General features: G+C 45.2%; 1 protein-coding gene across 1 annotated transcript; it reads right to left on the bottom strand.

The window, feature by feature from the left end:
• Positions 1–218: 218 nt before the first annotated feature.
• LOC149325560 (vitamin D 25-hydroxylase-like) lies at positions 219–22,100 on the bottom strand. Its single transcript, XM_089564333.1, has 8 exons — positions 21,886–22,100; positions 16,000–16,124; positions 14,037–14,143; positions 12,670–12,974; positions 9,309–9,421; positions 6,226–6,484; positions 3,348–3,538; positions 219–418 (listed from the first exon to the last, which is right to left on the bottom strand). The coding sequence occupies exons 1-8, from the start codon at positions 22,098–22,100 to the stop codon at positions 219–221; spliced, it is 1,515 nt and encodes a 504-aa protein (XP_089420459.1).
• Between the last annotated feature and the right edge of the window lie 5,228 nt (positions 22,101–27,328).

The following is a 27,328-nucleotide window of genomic DNA, read 5'->3' on the forward strand; positions in this document are numbered from 1 at the left end:
ATCAGTTGCCGTGACGTTGCCTTTTAATTCACTTGAACCCCGGTTAATCAATTTCCGCCTGAAAGCCAGCGCGGTCTCACGCTCGCAGGTGCAGGGGCGTGAAAAACAGTCATGGCAGTCGGTGAACGCCATTGTCAAGAAGGAATCCTTGGAGGAGCATTCGCCGCTGGCTTCTTAAGGCTTGTCCTGCTGTAGTAATGCGATGCGTTGCTGACATTTCAGCAAACACTATAGGTGTTATTCTTCCTTGGAATGAATCTCAGCTTGTATTTAGCCTTGTTGGGCAGACGATCCAGTGCGTCTCCAGGATCAATGGTGACGCCCTCTTCCGGCAGCACTCGGAAATGCTGGAGTATGCAGGTGATGTACAGAAAGATAACCATAATGGCCTGCGTCTCCGCTGGGCACTTCCGTTTTCCTGAAATTTTAAGAAGAGAACACGAATACAAAAGGAATTACTAGTACAGTAGTCAAGTAACACCGCAAACAAAATATCCATTCTTAAAAAAATGCGTGTCTCCCTCATTGGTTTTATGGGAAGTAACTGTCTATCACATAAGTTCCTTCCTAGGTAATAATTGCTAGATTTCATCAAACTACATCCACTTGACAGCACCATGACCAACCATTAGCAACCTTCAGTACCTGTAGAAATTTGAAAGCAATCACGTTTAGTATGTACTCTAAAGAATTCTTAATAGGAGCGACATTTTTTCTCCGCTTCAGAAGAAAATGGTTTGTACCAAACGTTTACCCCTTCCAAGAATAAACGCGAAAAGTATGACATTTCGTCCTCTGGCAAAAAGGCACAGTTTGCACGAAGGAGGAGCCATGAAAAAAAATGCATGCAGGATGATTTTATTTGGATAGTACTAGTCGCCTGCATTACTGGAAAGAGAAGACAAATGAACGGCTACCAATACACTGGGATTCTAGCTTACGGTCCTTGATTCCATAAATAAGGGCGCACGACACTAAGCCACCTCAATACACGATGCGAGCATAGTAAACGTATCTTTTTCTACATAACATTCATACTGCTCGCAGATGCCTGTTGTATTTTTCATAGAAATATTGATATTCTATAAACCAGCTGCAGTAATCACAAAGTGTCAGCACGTCGCTGAAATTGCATTTTTAGGCACTGAGGAGTGCCTAAGCATCTTGTTGCTAACGTCCACGACTCTGTAACAGAAAATTAAACAGTACAATATTGTACATTCATTCCATATTTCTAGCGCTGGAAGCATTAGCATTAACATGTATGGTTTCAATTCAACGCCATCACCTAATCCAAATAACACCATAATAATTTGCTTCCTTCAAAAATTAACACTGATTATAGGAAACAGGTACCTTATTCTCCGCCATCTCATTAAGAAATTCTTTGACGAAAATCGACAAATCCTTTCGCACTGAAGCGTTTTTTTCTCCAATCATTCAAAAATCAGTTACTGTTCCATTATTACAAGTTTAAAAATACTACGGAGTTTTCTCATTTTTGTTTTTGCTCGCCAATATTTTTTTCTAGTTCGATCATTCATTTTTCTGCATTCTCATAATTGTTACGTACCTTGGCTCATGTGCAGGGCTGGTCAAAAGCTCCCAGGCCACAGGGTCTGCTTTTCAGAGCCACATCCTGACGCGCATGATATTAATAAAGGTATCAAGCTTCTCAGAGGCGAGAATGATACTTCACCTATCCTATACAGAGACCTTGGGCTTCGAGGGTGTCGTAACTTCCCGACTGCAGCGCTCGAAAGTAGACCCCGTGGCCTGGGATCTTTTGACCAACCCTGTACTTCATTTATTAGCGTTTCCTTTATAATATTGCCTTTTTGCGGCATAACCTTGGTACTTGATGTTGGCTTAGCAACTGTTAAGCGCAAATGTGCGTTACTACACTCCTAGTATACGAAAACTTCTTATCCACATTGTAACCGAATACTCATCTGACAGTCTAGCTTGAAAACCTTCTTCCGTGCTGTTTGTTAGGTGTGTAACATATACTGAAGTGTAAAAAAGCTCTAACTACCGCATAGGGATTATTACCGGAGATTTGTGGAAACAACTAAGGTTGATGTTTTTTTGTAAGGTGAATGTCACGAGTCTTCGTGACGTGTGCGCAGCGCTTCTATCTCGCATTCCGAAGCACCTGCGTTCAATTTTCTTAAAAACCAAAATCACCGAATTATGTTTAGAGCTCAATTACTTTGCATTGGTTACAGGAGCCCTCCTGAGAAATCTGGGATCAATCTGATCATTCCTTCATCTGTTCCTGAATTTGATTCAGCCTTTGCTTTCATGAAGATTTTTCGGTCACGGCCAACGGCGTCGACGGGTGCGCCAACCAGGACGCCGGCTTTTCTGTGACTAAGTACTCTTAACTTTGCCACGTTAAAAATACGGTTCTAAAATTACTAAGAGTCTCAGCTGAATCTTTATATTTGCTACTGCTCAGTTGCTTTCTCTTATGAATATCTAAAGGGTTCAAACACGCACACACATACACACACACATGGGCGCGCGCGCACGCACGCACACATGCACACGCACATGCGCGTGCGCACACAAACACACGCACGCACACACGCACACACACACGCAAACACACACACACACACACACACACACACACACACATGCACACAGTCGACTACGGGACAGGGAACCTACTTACGCGGGAGGCGCTCTTTAAATAGGGCGCCTTTAGATATTTACATTTTGGAGGCACCACATCGCTCAACAAGAAGTTCTTTTATATGCCCTCCTATTTTTGCCGAGTTTAGCGAACTAGCCATAACATGCCACTTGTCGCAGCTTCCCATATGCAGAAACACAGTCTTTCAAGCCCACCTTTGCGATCTCGGCAACCTCTCTCTCTCCCCACCCCGCTTCTTTTTCTGTTGCGCTGGGGCATATCTTTGTCACTGTTTTGCCAGTCGGAGCTTTGATCTTTTTTAGCAGCCGTCTTGAGTGTGATTTTGATGTTCACACAACCCATCCTAACCGCTTCCCACACCACACCTTCCTACCCCTCACTGAGCGTTTGTTCATGGAGTGAGGGCTGTATTTAACCCCGGTCAAGGTTGAATGCTTTGCCCAGACGAAAGCAAGTCGTCTTGTTGAAACCTTGGCTATGCACCCAGAGGCTACCTTTCCGGTGTTTACTTTGTTTTCTTTGCATATTGGCAAAACGTTTCCGGCTTGGAATTAAGCTATGTAATACGTAGAATGCAGTGGTGTGACGACCATTGTAAGAGAACACAAATGCCCCAGGGCCAACACCATCTTGCACATTCAAGCTTAAAGTTGTCACTCAGCGCTTTTTTCGTTCATGTACTTACCCACAGAAAACGGTATTAGACGCTTGGGTTTCTCGAGAGTTGCTGAGCCGTCGGCATTGATGAATCGGCCCGGGTCGAATTTTTCAGGATTGGGCCACACGTTTGGATCGTTGTGAACTGCCCAGTAGTTTGCCATCACTGTGATTCCAGCAGGAAAGAAGAAGCCGTCGCACACGAAATCCACTTCGGCCCTGCAAGAGCAGAAAGCATAGCATATTAGATGGACTCGAAATCAATTCGAAGTCACGACAATCATAACCCACCACGAGAACTAAAATGTAAGGGCTGCCAAAACGACCCTGTTTCAAAAATCATTTTCAGCAGTTGTTGAAATAAGAAAAAGAAGTGCGCATCGAAAGTCAACAATCGTTATACTTTTAATGGACACGTGCTATTGAACAAGGGAATGCCTGAAAGCTGCGCAAAACTGATAGAATTGCGTGTTTTGTTGCGGCATTATTTTCGCGTTCTCCGGCGTCTCCAACACTCGCTTAGAAGTAAATGTGTTAGTTATAAGATTTTGTGGTGAAATAAACCACCATAACGTAGTGGTTGTGGTAGTCGTTTATGTTAGACAAAAAAAAGTGAAGAAACAGGATATTCTCGGCAGCACCAACTGCTACCTAATATCTTAAAATATCTTAAGTAGCCGAGCTGCAGCCGGCGGAGGTTAAAGGGAGAGGATAGCGAGGAGAAGTATAGAGGGGAGCGATAGCAAGAGAGGACAGGGGAGAGGTGTGTACACTTATCGTTACATCAGACATATTCCCAATTTGGAAATGTGCTCAATGAAATGAATAAAAACACTTCTTTGCCCGCAATAGGATACATTAGAAAGCTGGAAAACCTGCCTTGCTTCAGAAAGGCACTTTAAAAAAACCAATGCGATGCTAGAATGCAAGGCTGTATGTGATGCTTTAGGGCTCAGAAATATATGTAAGAAGAGTAAGATAAAATTAATTAATTATTTAGGATCGCTTTAGGAATGAAATGCACTAAATTTCAGTTTTTAAAATGTTCTACTCATAATAGGCCATAACAAGAGTGTCTGTTTTAAGCGGGCTTTTTTGTATTGCTGCCACTCACTACTAATCTATAAAAAGTTAATTATAGCAATCTTCAAGTACAGCAAGACCGCCCCGAAGCGCTAGAAACAGTCTAATATGTACGTCTTCTTAGAGCTGCATTGAGTTAGTCCACAAGGAAGCCATATGTTATCTTGTACATAAATGTTCTATATTTCTTGTTTTAACGCAAGTAACTTACTTTTAACATAGCACGGCAACAGTTGACTATGTTAAGTTCCGCTGATTTGTAGTGCAATGGCGCACAAAGATGCTAATCTGTAAAGCCGTAACTACAGCGATCTTCAAGCGCAGCTTCAGTGTACTCAAGCACTGTAAACACTCTAACGTACATGAACCCTCACAACTGCAATGACTTAGTCTAGAAGGAAGCCTTGTTTTTCAAGTCACCCTCTATCTAGAACGGTTGACCTTGTTACCAACTAATTCCTTGATGCTTCAGCTCCACTAATTATTTCATTATACTATGGTCAAAGCGGCGACGACAAAGCATAAGCATGCAACATAAATTATAATGAAACAAAACAAGATTAAAGCTACCGTGATTCCTAAACAGGAAGTAAATGAAGAGCAGGCACGCCTTTTAACCTATCCGAATTGTTAGAATTTTGCCGATGTATTGTAAAAAATAAGAATATTACAGCAGAAGCTTGCAAGGGAAGTTCAAGTCGGAAACAGTCAAAGGAAACTATTTAGGCCATGTCTGAATGAGTAATAGAAAGATGCATGATTACAACTGATTAACGCGAGATGCAACGAAAACTGTTAAGGTAGTTGTTGTTTACGATATGTTGTGGTGGAAAATATGAGGGCGACTTCATATGCGTAGGGGCGCTCTTTTTAATCTTTCACACCTAGGCCTTTTTACGTCTAGGTCTGCTCGCAAGTCCACTGCCCTAGAAGCGCGAAGCAGCCGGTGATACTCCGCTCGGGTGGTGCGTTTTGGAGCAGCTGTCACAGGTGGACCGTACTACACGCCTCCACTGTCGCTATCGCCTCCCTCTTCCTTTCACGGTAACATCATTCCGGATGGAAACCAATTTACGGAATATTCGGGTGCCGTTATAACATGGTAACTGCACTGAAAACTCTTACTTTGATAAGAATGTTTGGTTTAGGTTTATGGGGTTTAACCTCCCAAAGCGACTAAGGCTATGAGAGACGCCGTAGTGGAGGGCTCCGGAAATTTGGACCACCTGGGGTTCTTTAACGTGCACTGACATCGCACAGTACACGGGCCTCTAGAATTTCTCCTCCAAAGAAATTCTAGCCGCCGCGGCCGGGATCGAACCCGCGTCTTTCGGGACAGCAGCCGAGCACCGTAACCGCTGAGCCACCGCGGCGGCTTTGATAAGAATTGCCCGCTGAATAGTTCGTACTTTGTTGCGAACAAAATGAAAGAGTAATTATCTCTCCGAATGCTTTTCTGCGCGCTGCTGGTAGCGTTATGAAGTTTCTTAATTGAGTCGATATTGTTCAGGAGCGAAACTTCTTCCTAGTTCTCAGAATGCCTGTAGTCGTTCAAGTGTGCTACTGTAAGGCTTAATTCGTGCCACTTTCAAGAAATACAGCGTCCTGAATGAAACACCGGAAGCCTTCCGATTAATGGTGCTTCGCGTGCATTAATAGCTGCGATGAGAAGGGATATTTATGTTTTTTTGTCGCTACCCACGGGGCGTTCTAGAAACAATAGCCTGCTATATGCGTGATGCACGTGATTACTGAAGCCAGCAGTCGGTAAACAACTTTTGCTCATTGACTCTCGAGTACTCAAGATCTGCTTTCTAGTATACCTCCGCGGAGCGCTCAGGGGCGTGATGCTCTTCCAGCGTAGCATCTCCCAGACAACGGCCATGGTGAGCGGCATCTTGCGGCGGTCTTCCCAGACGGGGCGCCTGTCCAGGCCGATGACACGGTCGATCTCCTCCTGCACCTCGGCCTGGAGGGTGTCCGCACGCAGCGCAAAGTGGAGCATGTGCCAGTGCATGAATGTCGGCACGCCCGCCGATCCGGCCTGAAAGAAGCCTATCGCGGTGCTCATCAGGTTCTCCACTGCGTGAAAGAGGAAGATGGCGTTGATGAAAGGGATCATTTTCAGGAGAAGAATGAAATATTGTTTAAAGCGGCTGGTGACAGAGCTATACAATTAGGTGGGAATATTGTTTATAGCGGCTAGTGACAGATCTATACAATTAGGTGGGAAGGTTGGCGCGGCTGGAATTTAAGGCAGCATGATGGTAACTTAGTACCGGGCTATGGTTCAGCTACGAAGCCGATGTTATAATTGGCTGGAAATCAGCTGATGGTGTCGCCCAGCTCACCCAAGATTAACCATCATAGAGGGGAGGCGGAAGGCGTAGACATTTGCGACTGAAACACATAAGCGTACTGAACGCATTAAAAAATAAGTACCTTGTACATCAGGGTCGGTACCACCCAAATTGCAACACGGGTCGATTGAGCAGATGATCGAGGTAGGCGAAATATATTGAGAATAAGTGTTGAGAGTGACGAATTTTTAAATCTTCATGTTTGTGTGGTTTGTTGGCGGTCAAATGAAACGAGAAAGGAAGCCAATATAGTGAAACAATTACAAGTTAATCAATAGACTTGCTTTTCCTGTTTATCGTCAATTTATGCGGAAGTATCTCGCAAATTTCTTATTACTGTATTTTTTCGGGAATACTACAACCTTTACTATGATCAAATGTTAGTTGTAGCGGTGAAATATGCTATTTATTTGCGGCACAGAAGCTCATATAGCAAAGTCAGGGCCGTCACCGACGTTTTTTATTTTTATGCGGGTCACTTCTTAATACTCTAATCGCGATTCGAATCAGCGTCTTAGCCACTGAATCACGTTCCGCAGATGTCATATAGATGAAGTCCGGAGTACAAGCGTGTACCTTTCTATTTTTGATGTTCGTTGGATTTTTGCATCAATATCTCCATGCCTAAGGGCTCTGGAGGGGTTTGAGATGTAGCCAATAAGGGTGGGGAAGCGGAAATGGCGGGTAGTAAAATGTGGCCGGTAGCCTGTCGCACGGGATCCTACTTACAACAGAGATCGTTAGATTTGTACCACAGTACGCCTTTAGATTTTGTAACCAAGGACGAAGCGAGAAGTTTCCGCATCTACTCGAAAGACAAGTCGTTCTGTCCTCTCCTTACAAATGCTGTTTTAACTCTGAGTGACAATCACTTTAATACCAAGGTGAAACCGTTAAGGGAGTGAGCTGCGGTGGGAAGAGATGATTCCTACCCGGCAACTTTCTTTCTCGTAGCTACCGCTTTCTCTGTTATCTTTATTCACATGCACAGCAAAACTCGCCTGGTCCTTGTTCGGTACTTGCGATGGACCTTGCACTTGTCTTTCGAGGACTACATGAACGCATTGGCTTTAGCTCTCCCCGAAATACAGTTAACGCTCACGGGTATCCTCTGTTCACTTTTATTCACAACTTCGGTATATATGCTGCAATGACTCAAGTGCGTTTGATATTCAGGGAATTAATAAAAGTCTCCGTAGATGGACGGACAGTGGCCTTTGTTAAAACGCGCCACAGACAGGATGCACGCTGTGGCAGATAAAAACCTCAATATGACGCGGTGGGGCAGGCATATGAAGCTAGTACGGTGTAAAGCGGGTTCTGGTGGAGCTTACCCGTCTGGTTGAGAGCAATGATACGCACGCATTTGTTGTGTTCAGCGCAGAATGGTGTCGATGCATTTAGGAGAGAAAGGCGCGCGGGAAAAATTCGCAACGCCACTCGCACCTAAACTAGTCACTGCCAAATGCGTTCCTAGCCGCCTGGATCCAACGGCCAGTCCTCAGCGCGGAAGATCGCACTCCGTACGGAACGGAAGGGGGACTTACAGTGGGAAGAGCATGCAGATCGAGGGCTGAATGATAGGTCATAGGCCCATTAAAAAAGGTCAGTGACAGCAATAATGACACCATGTCATAAAATACTCTCGCTACCCGATGCTATGAAGCACACAGGGGAAAAATTAATTCGAGAAATTTTCTGAAAAAGATAACGCAATCAGTAGTAGCCACAAACAGCTATAACCATTAATAGCTGAGTTCATTTGACAGCGAAAGCTGCTATAGTTCTTGCTTGCATATAGCCCTGCATTGTAGCCTGAAATCTATAGTGTCCGTCGGAAGACCTAAGCACTTATTATTATTAATGAGTTTAGTTTAATTCAATTAGTAATTGAATTTCCACCTGGCTATCACTGCAGCTGGCAGCCAGCTGCCTAGGCTGGCGGATGGCACGGTGGAGAATAGTTTTCCTCTCCTTGTTTAGACGGAAAGGGCGGACTGCGCGTGGGACGAGAAAGGAATGATTGAAGGCGACGGGTAACCGAATCAGATTTGCTGATTCTCATGAGCACAGCTAGGCTTTCTCTTGCGGGTGAAGATATGGACACGCCGCAAAATGGAGGTTAAAATTGCTAAGCCAAATGTATAACAGCTTTCGATGAATAATGCGCTAACAGAGTAAACATAATTCTGCAAACTTGCTAAAATAACAACTATGCATTTTCTTGTTTCATGAGAAAAACATTTAAGGCTGAAAAATTTCAAACTGTTCACAACACTGGTCAGATAACTCAGGGCCGAGTTTAGTACTGCGCGTTCGTTGTGTGCGTTGATGGCCATATCTAGCCCATATCCAATTTTATTTTCATACTTTATTCTACTCAAAAAACCTCGGTTCAGGTAGATACGGTATAACAATGGACAATTTGCGCCGCTTGAAAACTCGTGTGTGAATCACGTGCTTGAAAACAATACGCAAAACTCTAATACCTGCCATTGAGGAGGTCCGCAAAAGGGAAAATTCATGACAAAAGAGTGATGGCTCACCAGTGAAGTGTGAATCGGGGTCGTTTTTCCGCGCAGCCATTTCGTCAAGGTAGGCGTCAATAAGCGTTCTCGACGTTTTGATGGTACAAGATTTCCGCTCAATGATTTCGTTTCTGTGGAGAAAAAATAAGCGAAATCTTTTTTAGCCCTGCTCACATGGAACGCGGTCCACATCTTAAAACTTGTAGGAGGAGTCATTTTTCTCTCACTTTATTTCTGCTTCGATTAAGTTTACGAGTTATCATTGGTTTCTGCCCAACGTTTTGCTAAACTGTTCGTCTCGACCCTAGGTCACTGTACAGTATCACTTGACAATATGTAATGCACTTTTCATCGGGCGAGAAAATTTCATTTAAAGAACAATGCCCATTATAGTCCTTCTTTCTTGCTCAGAATGAAATGCTTTGTGCCACCACGTTTGCACGCTGTGGGTGACATGGCGCCAAAACGAAGGGAGAACACTGAGCGGAACCTAAACGAACTTTGCCAAAATTTTCTGCCGCCCCCCTCGTGCCTAGTGCTGTTCTGCCGCCGGGGCAGCGCATGCTTCAGAACAGCGTCTACTCGCATGGTGGGCGTAGGCCGCGCATGGTGCCAGAAAGCCTACCCTCTGTCGTGCGTAACGAGCGGCGAGTGCGCAGTGCTAGTTGGACTTGATGAGCGAGGCAACAGAGCAGCGTGAGGTGCCGTCATTACGCAACGCACGCCAGCTACCAACGACTCATGAACACCATAGGCCAGGCCTCATTGTACCATCCATCAGCAGGGCCGGTAACCAGGTCTAATTTATGACCAATATGAACGCCGGGTGGTGACGATAGTCTCTAAGCGTGCGAGCTGAGGAGACCGATATATTGAATCGAGGTTCTGTTTACATTAGGCTTTCAGGCCTGTATAAGTTCTTGGTCGCGTACGCTCCTTCATCGTTTCTGGATTTGAAAGGGGTCGCCGTCAAAATTTCTTAATCTGCAATAAAGCCAGATGATAAGAGAGCTTTGAAGCGTCTTGTTGAATAGGATCGCCTTGAGAGTTATATACCTGACCAGAAGGCCGCTGGACTGCATCGAGAGCTGCAGGAATGTGCGGCCGCTCATGACAATTGCAAGGCTTCCGGGTAAGGCTAGCGCTTAGCTAAAAGACGCAGAAAAGCAGGCATTTGCTCGGCGCGACACAGACAAAAAACACGTTTTATGCTTACATCTCTCGATTGAGGGAGAAAATGTTATCTATTTAGCCATCATTGTTTGCGTCCACCGGAGAGAAGTGCATTAATAACAGTGGATTTGATACCGATGATATATGTACAAAAGCAGTAATAAGCACTTTTCCTTAATAAAACTACAAAAAAACAAATATAAACCTTCCTGAAAGTAAGCAGCAGGAGGAGAAATAACGGCGGCATTTGAATAGATGAATCACAAAAGCGACGCTGAACTAGTTAAAGGTTGCTCCACTGAGAGTATGGTTCTTTCAGGATTACGACAAAAAATCTGTCTCTACTGATCTACCACTACCGAGGTAATTGCTGATGTGAACATGACATGGTATGGTATAACATTTGGGGTTGAACGTCTTAAATCGCACATATTGCTTAAAGCTTTTCTTTCAATTAATTAATAATAATGTCAAAGTTGACACCTTTAGTATATTCACTTATTCCTCACGGTACTCAACTAGAAATCGCCATTTTCTTTCCATAACGCCATTTAATTTGAGATTTAAGTGTTTTAAATATCCTTTTTTTCCAAGGACAGTCACTGATTGGAATACCCTGAGCGATGATGTTGTCAGGCACACATCATTGCATTTGTTTGAACAGCACATGGAATGATTGTTGTTGATGGCCTTGCCGCGGTACTCCTTGCTGATTTTCTAAGTGCAATTCTTTTTGTTTGTATGTGTTTGTACTTTTGCGTCTTAACACACTGTTTCCTACCTGCTATGGTGTTGTGTACAAGACCGCAGTATCCATAAATAAATAAATAAATCAAAGCGGCATGTAATATGTGGGGCACTGTATTGGAGGGCTTCGCATAAATTTTGACTGCCTGGGGTTCTTAGCACGCACTGACAGGGTAGAGTATACGGACATCTTGCGTTTCGCCTCCAGCGAAACGTGGCCGCCGCATCGAGTATCGAACCCACGGCCTGAGGCTCAGCACTAGAGCGTCCTAGCCACTGCGCTACCTCGGCGAGGTGAAAGCAAACTTTTCCCCTTCAAATAATTACGATGCGTTATCACTGAAATCTTCGAGCACCGACGGAAATGTGACCGGTTTATCATGCTACACAAAACTATGCACAAGTCCGTTAGCTGCTCGCCCCCCCCCCCCCCCCCCTTTCATCAACGAGTAATTCGGCACGTGTCACCCGCCGCACCGATCCTATGAACATCAGAACTTTCAGGTATTTGCTTGATTGCCATAATTTTTCTTCTTTCCCGCACACAGTTAAGATGTGTGGATGAACTTGATGATTTGTTGCGACAGAAACCACCTGAGCAATTTGTGAAACAAGAGCCTACTTTTAAGTTGTGACTTTCATTTCTATGTAACCACTCCAGCAATGTCTCATACCTGAGACAGCAATATCTGTAAATAAATAAATGACAGACAGAACACCGAGAAAAGAAAATAAATAGGCAGGGCAATAGCTGCGAGTCTTTATGCTGCTTTTTTTTTCTATTCTTCCATGGTAGCCACCTAGAATCGTTTCTTAGTTAAGGACGCTGCCATGCCTTGTGGTGTTTCTGGTTTTCCTCTTTCACTTAGCTTATAAATGCGTGCGCACTGTGTTTTTCTCCATTTCATCGCGCTTATTGACCGTATATGAAGCGAATAGTGGGAAGTAATCATGGGAAATGATTTTCAATAAACCTCAACCTGTATACTCGCCCGACTCACAAAATTACTTCTGAATAATCTACTACATCGTTACACTGTATCTCGTCACTTATTCTCATGTTCATATTGTCATGAGACATACACGGCTGTACCATTTTGGTTGTTATGAAAGATGCGATTCGACATATCTTGAATTATCAGAGCACGCGCTACTGCTTCCACTTTGTTCCTGATTGTTGTAGTTGATTTGACGCCTTATCTGGATGGTTCCTTTCCAACTTTAAACCTAACTGAGCAGAGAGCGCCTTCCATTCTATTCGACAACTATGAACACGTTTGCTGCTATCGTCGCTGCTGAGTTATTCATTTCTTTGTGGGCACAAATCGGACCGATAAACAGTTTCTTTTCGAAGCCCTTTTCACTGTCTACCTTGCTGGCGGACAAGTGCCACTACGTGACAACATATTTGCGATAGAAACAGCCGAGCTGTGAGGAAGCTATATTGAAATGAACTCACCTCGTAAAGTCGCCCAACGCGCGGAAGTACTTCTGGATGTTTTGCCTTCCGGGGAAAGCTAGCCTGCTCAACAGTGGCCCCTTCAGGAAACCGACGGGTGTGATACGCCGGGTCGTGTTGACGGCAACCGAGAGCTTCCGCAGAGTGTCGTCCAGCCACTTGCGCTTCGGATGGTCGAAGGGATAACGCTCGCCAAAGACTTGTGCGACTGCGTTGTTCGAAATGCTAGGCAAGATGAGCGTCTCAACGGCGATCGGTTGGCCTGCTGATTGTGATATGCGGGTAATCAGTCGGTGACATTCATCCTGGGTAGGGTGAACAGAACAATTTTGTTAAACATGCAGGTGGCTGGGTATCTCCGCCTAAAATTTACACAATAGTAATGCTCTTTGTACGAGTGTCTACTTTGGATTCTTGCTCAAAGGCATTTTGCTCGAGCCACATATGATGTGGTTTCGAGTGAGCTATGATTTGTGCCGGTATTTAAGGGAGCCCATAGGTATTTTGCCCCCTACGCTATTTAAACCAATATTTGAAAATTATGCAACATGCTTTCCACTAGCTGTAAAAAAGTAATTATCAGCTCAGAAACGAGGGGAGTGTCAAGAGAAAATGGAAATCATGTCGAGGTGGCAATGCCAAAGTTATTTCTGGAGTTTTGTCGGCAGCGAGGACTTAGCGTGTAAAATGGATAATGTGCGCAAAAACTATTTCGGCTGATCAATTCCGATGAAGTCACTGATCGGCTGCTCACTACTAAAGCGACTAACTCAAGTGATCGCAGCTGCCATCGGACAGAGAATGCTCTAGCGGCCGCCAGATTGTTCACCCCAGTTTCTCGAGTTCTTTCGCGTGCAGATTCGTGAGAAGAGCTTGGATGCGTTAGGTGTTGAAAGTTGTTTCACAATATCCCCGCCGTACTGGCCTTAAAAGTGAAGCTCTATGTTTCTTTAAATTTATTTTCCAGGCAATAAGACGTTTTTTTTTTTATCTGCCGCTTGCATAAACGATAATAAAGCGAAACAGTAACCCCAGGTTTCACAAGGTATAAATGGCCGAAAATCAAAGCATTTGTTTCAAAGTTTTTCGGCAACGCATTCATCGTTTCGCTGGAAAAGAAGCTGGAAGCTTTTTGAAGAGTTATCATACTAGCCTAGCTTATTTTTGCGTTGAGATTTCTGCCCTCTCTTTCACCCTTCAATGAAAAGTCAAGAATTTTAAATGGTTGTTCACTATTTTATGAAACAAAAATGTCAGCAGGCCTGCCCTAGTAGCTCTGCACGGATCTTCAGCTCTTTGTGCCGGACCTTCTCATTGAGTAATGCTTATGACTACAACAGGCATAGCATCAAGTGGCATCTCCTTACCACAATGTCTCCATCGATGGACGGATTTGCGAAGCCGATGTCTCTGAGCGCTCGGATGCAGAATCTCCGATTCTGGACCCACGCGTCTCCTTCCAGGGACATGGGATCTGCGCGAGTTGCGAATCACACACCGTACACAAAAAGGGGCTGTATTGCTCGTCCGTAGTAGCGCTACAGATAAAAAATAGCAATGAATCTTAAGCGCGCTTTGTGGATTCGGTACGAAATTTGCTGTCTTCCAACGGAAAGAGAGACAAGAGAGCTTATCTGCTGGATCATTACTTGTACTAGGCGCCCTGGAGCCAACACATAAATATGACGAATATAAACTACACTCTCGGTGCGCTGTGTCTCTTCGCCACTTATTTGCACTAGTGCTTACCGCGCATTCTCAACCGCACAAATGAGATGGTTTGTAAGGACTTTGCATCCGTACAGCAAGGGTAGCTTTTCTTGTTGTCCATGCGGTACAGTGCGCTAAAGTCCTGTGGTGGCCGGCAGAGTGCTGTAGCTCGCCTATAATAAATAGACTTTGCCCATGGGTTTACGTACAGGGTGTCAGCTCTATTAATCAGCTTGCGTAAACAACACCCGGGAGATCTGAGAATGTCTTCAATAAATGGTGGTGAAATTTGACACCGTCCGTCATGGAATTGCCCTGCTCTTATTTTGCATTCAGATGAGCATATATTTTTCGAAACGTCGAAACTAATCCTGACTCAAGTTGATGGCTAAGTAAACACTAAACTTTGTTTCCAGCAACTGTAGTGATCGCCAAGCTCCAGTGGTTACCTTTTTACGTCTTGTCACGCTGCAAACGCGCTGTAATTACAGCATACATTGAATTATTGGACTGCAAACAGACACGAGTTTCTTATTTATTGTCTGTATGTATATGATGCCAGCGATAAGGGGAGGGGGGATATAATTCACGGAAATAGAATAATGTGCGAGCAGAATAATTATGCAGCCAGTGTATTTTACTACGCATTCCTCCTTTATGTTTCGGCACACATTTTGGAACAAATAAAATATATTTATTTTGCTAAAAACATTTGGTTAAGAAAAGACTGCTTGCGGTACCTTGTCGCCTCTTATTTTTAGATTGTAAGTTATCAGCAAATTTGGTGTGGTTATCCTTTTCTATTCACCACCGTATTCGAATTCTGTGGAATCACATTTATCTCTATTCTGGCATATCTGCAAGATGTATTGCTCCTTGCCACACCATCTTTGCATTAGCGTTCTAATAGCAAGGAAAGTGATCGACTTTTGCAGTGAGTTTCATTGAAGTCGAAATGGGGCAAAAATGGAGGATAACAAAAAGGTTTGAAATTAAGAATAACGCAGCGAGCTATGGAAAGGCAAATGATAGGTGTAATGCTAAGAAACAAAAAGAGGGCAGAGTGGGCAAGGGTACAAACGCGGCTTAATGACTTTCTAGTCGAAATAAATAGGGAGAAATGAGCTTGGGTAGGGCATATAATGTGAAGGGAAGATGACCGATGGTCCTTCAGGGTAACGGAGTTGATTGCAAGAGAAGGCAATCGTAGGAGCGAAGGGCAAAACGTAAAGTCGTTGGATGAGATTAAGAATTGTTTAGGGGGATAAGGTGGCTCCGGCTGGCACTGAATAGGGCTAATTGGCAAGATAAGCGAGGGGCCTTTGCTCTAAAATGCGCGTAGGCAGGCTGATGATGGTGAATGGGCAGTCATACGCCTTCTTCTCCACCAAGAGTTAAGGTTTCCTTAGCGGTGAAATGTGGAAGTGAGTATTTGGTATGCTTTAATAATACAGGCGGATGCACGTGGCCTTCCTAAACTTTCATGCTTTCAGGGCACTTGGACATTTCGCAGCTTTAGCCAGCTGAAATACGGCATATCCTGTTCTGAGCACCAGTGACGTGTGGTCTTTACTTAACTGCTGGCGAAGGCATTTCATTTGTGAGGTCTCAAATACTTACAGCCGACAGAAAGTCCGTACAGTCGCCAAGCCTTCGAACGGCAGAGCAGCTCTTCTCTCGCAAACAGCTTCTCTATGGCATCATAGTCGTTTACAATGACCAATTCCGTGAAGCCCACTTTCACTCTGCAATTGAAAAGGAGTGAATACGATATTTATGTCAGTTTTCGAATTAATTGAGCGCGGTTTGCACGAAATATGTGGACTGCATTTGTATTCGGACCCAAATTTCTACCGCACGTGTTCTGAATGTTCCGCTCGAATACACGAATAGGGGTAAATGCACGTATAATTGTGTGTACCGTATAAATTACCAGTATGATGCTAAAAAAGGCGTGAAAGCAACATTGGTGCTAAGGTTCATAAGGAGAATATTGGCGGCGTTTAGCGAGAGAGGATGAGGAAAGTTTTAAAGAGTCTCATGAGCAAGGCGCTAGTTCAAGTTGGGTCGGTTGAATGTGAATATAGAGCGAAGTACGATGTTTGCCCCACACGTGGGTGACGTTGGTCCCCAGAAGCGGCCATGTCGCTAAAGCGAATAGGACGAAAGTCCTGCTCTGCCAGAAATAGGTATATATTGAGGTGGGAGGGGGGGGGGAGCATTTGTTTATATTTTATGGATTCCACAATCATTTTGTATATTGTATTCTACATTCCTTCAAGTAAAATCATATAAGGGGCATTTGAGGTGTACATAAATAACTGTGCTCGGTCCCCCAATGTTTGATGTCTATAAATGACAGATGTTCAAACATTTCCTCTAATATATTTCTGTTTATTGACAAATGCGATATTTATCAACCTCTTGATAATAACGCTAATATTTATGCCGCCCAAGCTGACCTTTTAGAAACTTAATTGTGGGGCATAACACGTTGAATTAGTTTCAAAGTGCACAAAGCAGGGCCAGTTTCTTTTCATCGAAGAAATTCTTATCCAAAGACAGACTATGGGCAATGCGGTACCGTAATTTCATGCAAATAGAGGCAGACAGGATTTTTCAACGGACGTCTCAGACACAGGTGACAATTCAACACTTTCCATTGGTAAAATGTGCCAATCTGAGAGCAGGAAGAGGCTTTTTAGCCCGGGAATCATACGCCCAGCATACCTAGCCCTCAAAAACCCTAATCTTCAAATCCATTCAACATATATGGCTATTTGCCGGCAATTCATGCTTCAAATAAAGCGGATAGAAAGTTGGCGGAAGGTTTATACTACTTGCGATACATTTTTGGAATATGAACCCATGGTGCTTTCAAAAAGAAATGAAAATGATGTACGTAAAAAAAAAACATTTTTATGACACTCCTTCCGAGCAGATAAACTGTTACCAGGATGGCTTAAAAATATGTCGCGAAGAATCGACAGAAGGTAAGAACCTATACGCGCGCCTTGCTTCTGCAAATATACATAATTTATCATTCTAGATGGCTACTGCACAGTCGAGGTAGATCATGAGTACTTCAAAAGATGACTTTCTACTTCTGCCAGCAGCGTTTTGAAATGCCGCCAGTAGAAATGTGTCGATGCTTCCATCGACATATCCACTCTTTTTGTGCCAGAGAGTAGTAAAAATTATTTGTCAGCCAGGTAGGCTCGTTGTACGTTTTTATCAACCCAAGCTATCGAAAATCACGAAATTTTTCCGTAATTTTTTCTTGAGAAATGGGAAATATATAGGCCAAAAATTAAGTGCTTATTGCATAAAAGCCATTTTACCGCCTTCTTAATTCTTGGCCGGCATATACCAGCCCCAAAACGCATACTTCCCGGTACTGGTAATCTACTTCAAATTGCCCGCCCACCAGCGCATATAGTACTACCTTTCCTGCTTTGTTATTGCCTTCGAGCAGCTGGAAACTGGAACGACCTACTTTGTGGCTTCTTCACCATCGCCCCAACTACATTGCATCTTGCTACGTAGCCTTTAAGGAAATAAATGTGAACTAAGCTTAGCGTGAGCGCATTGTGTCAGATCTGATATTTTTTCTGCAATTAAACTGCACCTAGTGATTCGCAGCGACGTGAAAGGAACGAAATGAGGCTGTTTTTTTATAAGGGTTCCATACATATTTTCTCAAACAGTTCAGATGAAGCATATAGCTACAGAGCGGACTGTGCCTTGCACTACTTCTCTAATCATGGCTTGCGTTTGCTTGAACAGTCACTTAGGTACTGTAGAGCTTGAGTACTTCATTTTACACCCCTTGCTCGGAAGCGTTTCATCTGCTGCTCTGCGGGCGCTTGACGTATATCTTGTAAAAAGGCGAGGCGTTCGTGTGCTGGTGATCCAGGGAGAAAAATTACGGACATTTCTGCATTTCCGTATATATATACATATATAATTACCAGAAACGGTGCAATGTGGTAAAACTGTAACATTACAAGAGCAATATATATATAGGATGCGAAATTGAGAAACGCTTCGTTTATTGGGAGTCGACGTTTCGGACAGAGCCTGTCCTTTTTCAAGACTGAGGTTACATGGTTCTTGCTTCTCTTCTTAAAGGGCCACGGACCACCCCAGCTCAGCAGACACTCTCTACCTCTCTTTCAGCGAGCCTCCTCTCCTTCCACTCCCTCCTCGAAATTTTTCTCTCCCGCTCCTCGTCGAGTAGGCTCGGCAAGGCAAAATCACCCCTTCGTTCTCCGGTGTAAGCCGGAGGCGTGGTGTCTGTGGAGTGCGTCACAGGGCGACGTCATGGCCCCGCCTTCAATAGAATTCTTGTCCTGGTTTTTGCATTTTCTCCGCACACTGAACGATCGAGAGGCGCGATCGGATCGACCACCTAGACTTGTTAGCGAGCGCATCCTTTCATACATCTGTTTGTCATTCCCAGTTAACGAGCCACCTTTTCATTTTCTTTTAGGCCTCCCCACCGTTTCACGAGCGGAGGGGCGGAAGTCGGTTGTGTTCGAAACACACGGCGAAGCGCGGACCCGGCAACCGCCCGTTTGCTTTTCTCCATGCGTGTTTGTGTTCTGTGTGTTTGTGTCTTTTCTCCGCTCCAAAGCATATGTCATTCATTGGAGTCAAGGCGTACGCAAGATGCACGAAAGATAAGCGGTATGTGTGCGGAGCGGTAAAGTGGGCGAGCGAGGGAAAGGCTATGCTGCACTACTAATTAAAACCTTGTTTTGGGGGGCTCGCATAGAAGAAAAGAAACTGAGAAGGGAGCGCGCACGCAGAGCGTCTCGTGACGGGATCACGGCGGGGGGGGGGGGGGGGGGGGGGGGAGGGGGAGGGGGGGGGGGCGAGCCAACTCCCTCAGTTTTACTGTTTTTTTACTTTTTATGGCTAGGGTTCAAGGCTGTCGCCGCACGCTCCCTCCGCAGTTTTTTTCTTTTGTTCCTTCATGAGGGTTTGTAGGCATGAGCCAGAACAGAAGGCGCTGCGGAAAGCGTTGTGCAGACGACGCGACGCCAAGGCTACGCCCAACCTTCTCCCGTCAGTCAGAACGATGCACCAATGGAGTGCCTTTAGCGAAAGTAGCCCCCCCTGACGTCAGCGGGGTGCAGAGTAGTGGGCCGGGCCCGTTTTTGAAGGAAGGAAAGAACGAACGGGCTTTGATTTGAATTTTCGCAGCTTTTCGGGGCGCGCATGACTCTAGTATTTTGCAGAGGTTATCTTCGATGCCTCATCTATGCAGTGGGCTTGTTTTTCAAAAATGTCCGGACCCTGGTCAGTGGCCCTTTAAAGGGTCTTCATCTGTACAGGTGTTCGACACCTGAGCCAAAACAAGCCGACGCTGCAGAAGGAAGAACGGCTCACGGAAGAGAAAAAAAAATTAACAAAAAATACACAAATGGGACAGGGGGTGGGGAGGGTAAATGTCGTCGCCCGCCACCCACGTATGCGGTCGCGGGGAGAAAAGAAAAAAGGAATAAAGGGGAGGAAAAAAAAAAAGGAAGAGCGGGAGGGGAATATGGACAGAGAACTGAGTCCTAACACAGCGGACAGCTAGCAAAGTGTTTAGAGACAAACAGTGGCCGACGCACAGCATAGATTTGAGATGCACTCAAATGTTGTCCACTTAAACGAGTAAACAAGATACAATGGAGCAAAAGGGCGGGGGAAAAAAAGAAAGACTTCCGCCATGTGCAACTTGTTTGGCAGGATGAGTCAAGGCGGGCAGAGTGGAATTTAACGAGACACACGTGGAGTGTACCTGCACACACCCACACAGGCAACAAAAAAAGGAAAAGAAAAGGCCGGAAACAGAGGCGACTTTGGGGAAGAATCGTCGCGTGGGGCCACTATGAATGGCGGGGGTGCTTAAGTTCTTTGACGGCGCCGCTCTCGTCAAGATGGTCGAACGGGGGGAGGTAAGAACGCTGTGGGCGATGAGGCCATCGGTGTAAGCGTATGGGAGAAAGCTTGCGAGGCCTGTCAGGCCGGAACTCCAAGGTCAGTACTGGATTTGAGGGGGCGTGGTGTGTGCAGTATGCAGTACATTGGGCAGACGGTTAACCCTCTACGATTTCGCTTTAATAACCGCCGCGCTCATGCCCTATCTCTACCTAACCCCCCCTTGTCAAAACACATTAATGACAAAAAACACCCATTTGAAGCACTTAAATTAACAGTCTTACAGGGTGGGTTCAACAACACCCGGGAGCGGGGGCAACGCGAGTCGTACTTTATTTATAAGTTTGGTACAATTGCCCAAGGCATTAATGAGAACCTGGGCGCTTCTTCTTCAATACACCCCCTCAAATCCAGTACTGACCTTGGAGTTCCGGCCTGACAGGCCTCGCAAGCTTTCTCCCATACGCTTACACCGATGGCCTCATCGCCCACAGCGTTCTTACCTCCCCCCGTTCGACCATCTTGACGAGAGCGGCGCCGTCAAAGAACATAAGCACCCCCGCCATTCATAGTGGCCCCACGCGACGATTCTTCCCCAAAGTCGCCTCCGTTTCCGGCCTTTTCTTTTCCTTTTTTTGTTGCCTGTGTGGGTGTGTGCAGGTACACTCCACGTGTGTCTCGTTAAATTCCACTCTGCCCGCCTTGACTTATCCTGCCAAAGAAGTTACACATGGCGGAAGTCTTTCTTTTTTTTTCCCGCCCTTTTGCTCCATTGTATCTTGTTTACTCGTTTAAGTGGACAACATTTGAGTGCATCTCAAATCTATGCTGTGCGTCGGCCACTGTTTGTCTCTATACACTTTGCTAGCTGTCCGCTGTGTTAGGACTCAGTTCTCTGTCCATATTCCCCTCCCGCTCTTCCTTTTTTTTTCCTCCCCTTTTTTCCTTTTTTCTTTTCTTCCCGCGACCGCATACGTGGGTGGCGGGCGACGACATTTACCCTCCCCACCCGCTGTCCCGTTTGTGTATTTTTTATTAATTTTTTTTTCTCTTCCGTGAGCCGTTCTTCCTTCTGCAGCGTCGGCTTGTTTTGGCTCAGGTGTCGAACACCTGTACAGATGAAGACCCTTTAAGAAGAGAAGCAAGAACCAGGTAACCTCAGTCTTGAAAAAGGACAGGCTGTCCGAAACGTCGACTCCCAATAAACGAAGCGTTTCTCAATTTCGCATCTTATTTTAAACTAGCAACCAAGTACGTTTACCTTATTGTGCTATATATATATATATATATATATATATATATATATATATATATATATATATATATATATATATATATATATATATATATATATATATATGTGTGTGACAGAATGTACTCATCTTGACTATACAGTCAGGGAAGCGTAGTTATTGCTCTTGTGATGTTACATGTTTTACCACATTGCACCGTTTCAGGCAATTGTTAGTAGACTAAGCGACGTTGTCGGTACACTGTCGACTTTTAAGCAGTTAGGTATTCCTTTTCTTGGTTATGAGGATTGTGAGGTCCCCTACTTGCGAGTTATTTCCTGACCTGAACGTATGGCCGTAGGTTTCGGCCCATTCTTTTGCCGCAGTAGCGCAAAAATGTGGGCTGTGGTACTCGGCATGGCCAAACAGTGGAGTAGCCGGCGGAGAAGGCGGTAGCTTTGCGCCGCATGGAATACGCCTTTTTCTCAGTTGAGACCGGCGGATGACGTATAGTATCAAAGTAAACGCAGCTGTTAGCGTCAGGCTGAGCCAATCCATTTCTGAAAAAAAAGAGAAAATGCACAACTTTAAAGGACACGAGTGAAATTTTCCTCGCAGGACAGCCGGCGCAAATTTAACAACCTGTTTTTTTGTCTAAGTTAACCTCCTGCTTTATTATCCTTTTCCTCCTGTTCTTCCTCCTCTATATAGGGCATGCGTGAATTCATGAAAACATCGTTAGTCTTTGACTATTGAAGTTATCAGTATCGCTGCCAGTAAAATTCGATGAAAAGGGCTAGCGCTTCCAATGTTCGATAAATTTACAGTATATATATTTCAGAGTTTAAAAAGTTTAATTCTGCATTGGAAACATCCGACGCGGAGCCATGTGACCGATGCCGTGAACAATGCAACATGACATGTGGTGTTGAAACGTGGAGGTGAAAGTTGAGTGTTTAACTTAAACAGGGGTCAACGCAGCGAGCTATGGAAATGGAAATGACTAGTGTAACATGAAGAGACAGGAAGACTGAACAATAGTTAAAATCAATTAGAAGAAATGAGCTTGCGCAGGGGATGCAATCGGAAGGAAGATAACCGACGATCGTTGAGGTTAACAGACTGGATTGCAATAGAAGAGAAGCGTAGCTGCAGGAGTGAGAACGTGGTGGGCGGATGAAATTAAGCCGGTTTACGGGGATAAGCTAGCCGCGCCTGGCCGACACCAGAGTTGATTGGAGAGATGTGTCGGATGCCTCTGTCTTGTAGTGGGAGTATTCAGGCTCATGATAATGATCATGATCAGTGATGTCGAGGGAACAGTCGGGTGACTTCTGCTGTCCGCTTTACCTCACTATATCGCTATGATGTTCGTTATCTGCATCTGCTTATGTAATCGCTACTGGCCCTGAAGGCATCAAAAAATTAAATAAATTAATTTACTGAAGGAACATAAAACATCAGCGATTAGTTCCGGGAAGCGGCCGGTTACAAAACAAGCTCTCGTATTTTTTTGTCTGTATCTCATGCTATAGCTGCCTCCCAATTGATCAGCTTTTCTCAGAGTGCTTTCTTCATCGTCGTCTCATGGCTGCACGCTCGTGGCCCGCAACACTGGTCACGGCTTCGTTTGGTCGCTGAAAAATCAAAGAAGCCTGTATAACCGTTTTAAATAGATCTTATTAAGAATCTGAAATACTACTGAAGATGGCTGTAATTTTTCATGTGCATAGTATTTATTAAAGGGAGCTGGGGCGCTATGCCGGAAGGCCCGAGTTTGGCGCTCGCCCGAGTTTTATCCGAGTTTGCGATGACGGCAGTCAGTGAACGAAGATAGCGCGGAACGTGCGCAGGCAGCGGACAATAAAATGTAGAGATAAAGCCACGTAAAGGCGATACAAGCGCACCCTGCGCGCCTGTTTCACACTTCAAACACAATACACTGCGTAATACCAGGCCGCAGCGCTACCTGAAGTTATCAGCGCCACGTCAGCAATCGCGAAATCGTGACTTCTCTGCTATCTATCTGTACACTCGCCGCTAGCTTTTTGACACGCCCAAAAGGCGTGTCAAAAGGCGTGTCGAAAAGGCGTGCCTTTGACACGCCTTTTCGGGCGTGTCAAAGGCGTGTCTTCTCTTTCAGGCTCTATCTGTCTCTCCATTTCCGAAGACGAACAGTGCGCACTAGGTGCACTCTTGTATCAACCCTTTCTCTTCTCTCGAATACGTTAAAAGACAACAGATAATATTATGAACATTTTGTACATTTCCAATTTTTTTTTAAATCTGAATCCAATAAAGCGTTGTTGAAAAGCATAGCTTTAGGAAATTAACAAAGATTTGACACTTTCTGCCGCTAGTGGCGATAATGAGGCCACTGCTTGCAGCGTGGCTTGCATACGAACTAGAGCGGCAGCCCACCATGCCGAAAACGAGGGCTCCTGCGCTGACACGCCGCCGGTAGCACTGCCTTCGACTGGAGAGACTGGGCAACTACTACACGCTGAATCTGTCCTATTTTTCGGCCATTGCGATAATATATTTTATTGTGTCGTATATCAAAATATAACAGTCATGCATCTTCTGGCTTCCATAATACACAACAGCAAAAACTGAACTGCACTGCACCCCCCGCGTCACTGCTGCTCTCTGCAGCGACCCGAGGTGGAGTTCTCCGCTGCTACGGCCGCTGCCACACCCCGCTATGGCCAACCATAGCGTTTAGAACGCTCTTGGCGAATCTCAGCGGTAGAAATTGGCCGTGCGAGCGGCTGTGATGCGGTGGGGGAAAATGCTGTTTGGCTGTATCCAATGATTCATTACATATGCCTGTTGTGTGTGACGCCTCTTTAGTGCACTGCGGATGCGAAGAGCGTGCTACCCAGCGACACAACTCACCCTATGTCATCAGACGCTGACTAAAAGCTGTGAAGGTGGTGGCGCGTTTATCTGCGTAGTATTTGTTTACGGCGCGCACTTCAAGGTTTTGCGGACTGGTTTGGTCACTAACGTCGATCGCCGTTGTATACCGCAGTGACATCGCAATAATATCGTTCGGGCAGATGAGGGATCCTGTTTGCAATAATGGAATCGGACTTATAACAGAGAAAGGTGTTACGGTTGTGAAGTACGCAGTGCTTGCGTGCTGGAAATTACAAACTCTTTATTGCACTGGGCCTAGAGCAGCGACCGTTTGTCGATCCCGGATGTCTTTGACACATTGATGCTGAGCTTTAACACCGATGAAAGCACGGCCAAGCCAAACACCTGTGATTCCATGTTGTTAGAGTAGGACGTGCTCCAAGCACCGTTTCGTCGTCGTGGTTCGTGTTTGACGCCTTGCAAGCAGGTGTGACGCGCCGTCAGCGTTGTGCTGTGTCTTACGTGGTTGCAACAGGCTATAGTGTTGTGCAATCTTGGTATGCGAGCGAAGAAATCGGCGGCTGTCGCCACGTTGCGTGTCCTTCGCAGAGGTGCTTAGATTAATCAGCGATGACGTCCGTTTTGCCTGTTATATTTCGATGGTCAACATCGCCGATGTCTGTCAGCAATCAGCACAGCCGCGCAGCATACCTGTAGCCGGCAGGGATGTTGGGAGTGGCCCACCCATAGCGCGTACGCCTATAATTTATGTACGGCATGCCGGGGGCGTGAACAATGGTTTTGATTGACACGTGAACTCGGAGCTAAACTCGTGAACGGTGAAGTGCCCCGAATTCATCTCGGGCCTGTCATGGCGGCAGCAGCAGCAGCCCGGCTCATCGCTTCCTCTGACGGCAAATGTCAGTACGGCCGGCTGGACCCGTTTACTGCGATGGCCGAGGACGAATTCCAGCGACATTTTCGCCTCTCCAAAACATCGGTACGATGGTTGTGTAAAGAGTTAGGCGACGACCCACGCCTGAGGAGAGTGCGTACCGGGCCTCATTCGCTTTCAGTCGAAGAGCAAGTCCTCTGCGCCCTCCGGTTGTTCGCGACCGGCAGCTTCCAGAGGAGCGCCGGCGTAGACCGCTTTATTGGACGCCACCAAAGCACTGTGAGCCACTGCGTGAGGGACGTCTCCGACGCGCTTATCGACGCGGCTGTGCAGAAGCGGTGGCTCGCTTTCCCCACGACTGCGGCCGAGCGTGCGTATGTTAAGCAGCGTTTCATTCTGCGCGGCGGCATCACAGACGTCGTGGGATGCGTCGACGGGACCTACATTGGCGTAAAGGCTCCTTCGAAGTCCAGCCCTGACGTGGCGAAGGCCAACTATTTCACGAGGAAGGCACATTATGTATTGAACACAATGATTGTAAGAATGCTCGATTTTTTCTTTCATGCTGTGTCACGGTTAATGGAATGTTCTCCCATTTATTAGTGATAGTGGTCCGTGTACTGTGCAGTGTCAGTGGACGTTAAGGAACCCCATATGGTTGAAGTTATTGGCAGCCCTTCACCATGGCATGCCTCATTGCTTGAGTTTCTTTGGGGCATTAAACCTCAAAAACCGCTTCCGTTTATCAGTAACTGAGCAGTTTTACACACAGTGTAGATATTTTTTTGTTTTACCTCATAATTTGCGCACGTAATAGCTGCAGGGACTTTTCGAGCTATTTCACCTATGCATTTTAATGGGTTTTTAAACGGTAGCATTTGTGTCACTTGGCAGATTGCATTCTTATGCAATATTCATAACCGCAAGTCGCAATAAATGTTTCACTTTGGCTAAAGTGGAAAAGCTCCTGCCGGAAGCACTGGCGTCTGTAAGCCAGGAAAACTGGCAAAACTGTTGTGTTCATGCGGAGCAAGTTGAGGCTGAAGCATGGCAACGCGATATGATTGTTGACGCTGAAATTGAACCGGTTGTCTTCAGCATTTCTGACTCGTGCAACTCTTCCTCTGATGAGTCGAGCATCGATTCCTGTAATGAAGACTTGAGTGGCATCGAGGAACTTGTCTGATTTCGAATTGATGTGTAATACACATGCTGAGAGGACTCATCGGCTTGCTGTGATCACCTTTGTGCATGTGTGGGTGGCAATGTGAAATATGTGTGCATGTGGGTGTGTGTGTTGATCAATCTACCGAGGAAATTGTTACATTTCCAACAAATAATTGCATCACTGCAATTCGTGGCATCAAATTGTATCGGACAGTAACTTGCAATGCAGGTGATCATGTTAATAATGTCTGTAAAAAAGTAGAATTTGTAAGGGAGTGAAAATAGTACTTTTTCCAATTAGAATAGGTATACCGGTACACGTCGTCAATGTGTGCTGTTTTTGAAAGATTAATTGCAGAAAAATACGGTGGAGCTTAATGAAGCGTTGTGTTAATTATTCGGAAAGTATCTGAAAATTTGAGAGCAAATTGGATTCATTTAAAATAATTTTGAACATATACTGTTTGATTCGTTCGACTAACTGAACAGAAATTTATTCAGTTATGCTGTCCAAAATGATTGGACATTCACAAACCCCTAGGCATTGGCCTCATTTTGTGTGTGAGGTTTGGGAATGGTATGTATGGGTGTCTGATCGTCATGTCCTGAAAAGAAATTCCTGGTTTGGTGTTGTCTTGCATTACTGTCAATCTCTGGTCGTTTTGACATGTTATGCAGTGCCAGTGTTGAGGTAGCCAGTACTGCATGCTTTGTCCTTAATTTTTCGGAGGTGTGAATGATTTCAAGCTGGCTCTTGCTCAGTTGAGTGTGAATTTGTTTCGAGTCACGTCTTTGTTAGTACATTGGTCAGGTTTTCGTTTTGTCAAATAGTGTTGTTCGATGGCTCCACATTTTTTTTTTT

Source organism: Amblyomma mixtum, chromosome 10 (genome assembly GCF_055824585.1).
Source record: "Amblyomma mixtum isolate Tamu chromosome 10, ASM5582458v1, whole genome shotgun sequence".
Lineage (NCBI taxonomy): Eukaryota > Metazoa > Arthropoda > Arachnida > Ixodida > Ixodidae > Amblyomma > Amblyomma mixtum.

What these genes read in the sequence shown, in the direction of transcription:
- LOC149325560 (XM_089564333.1), bottom strand. Translation starts at nt 22,100, where the DNA reads ATGGATTGGCTCAGCCTGACGCTAACAGCTGCGTTTACTTTGATACTA. An exon ending in CCATCGATGGAGACATTGTG is followed by an intron (nt 12,975 to 14,036) that starts GTAAGGAGATGC and finishes CACCCTACCCAG; the next exon opens with GATGAATGTCACCGACTGAT. An exon ending in GCGTTGGGCGACTTTACGAG is followed by an intron (nt 9,422 to 12,669) that starts GTGAGTTCATTT and finishes TTTTCTCCACAG; the next exon opens with AAACGAAATCATTGAGCGGA.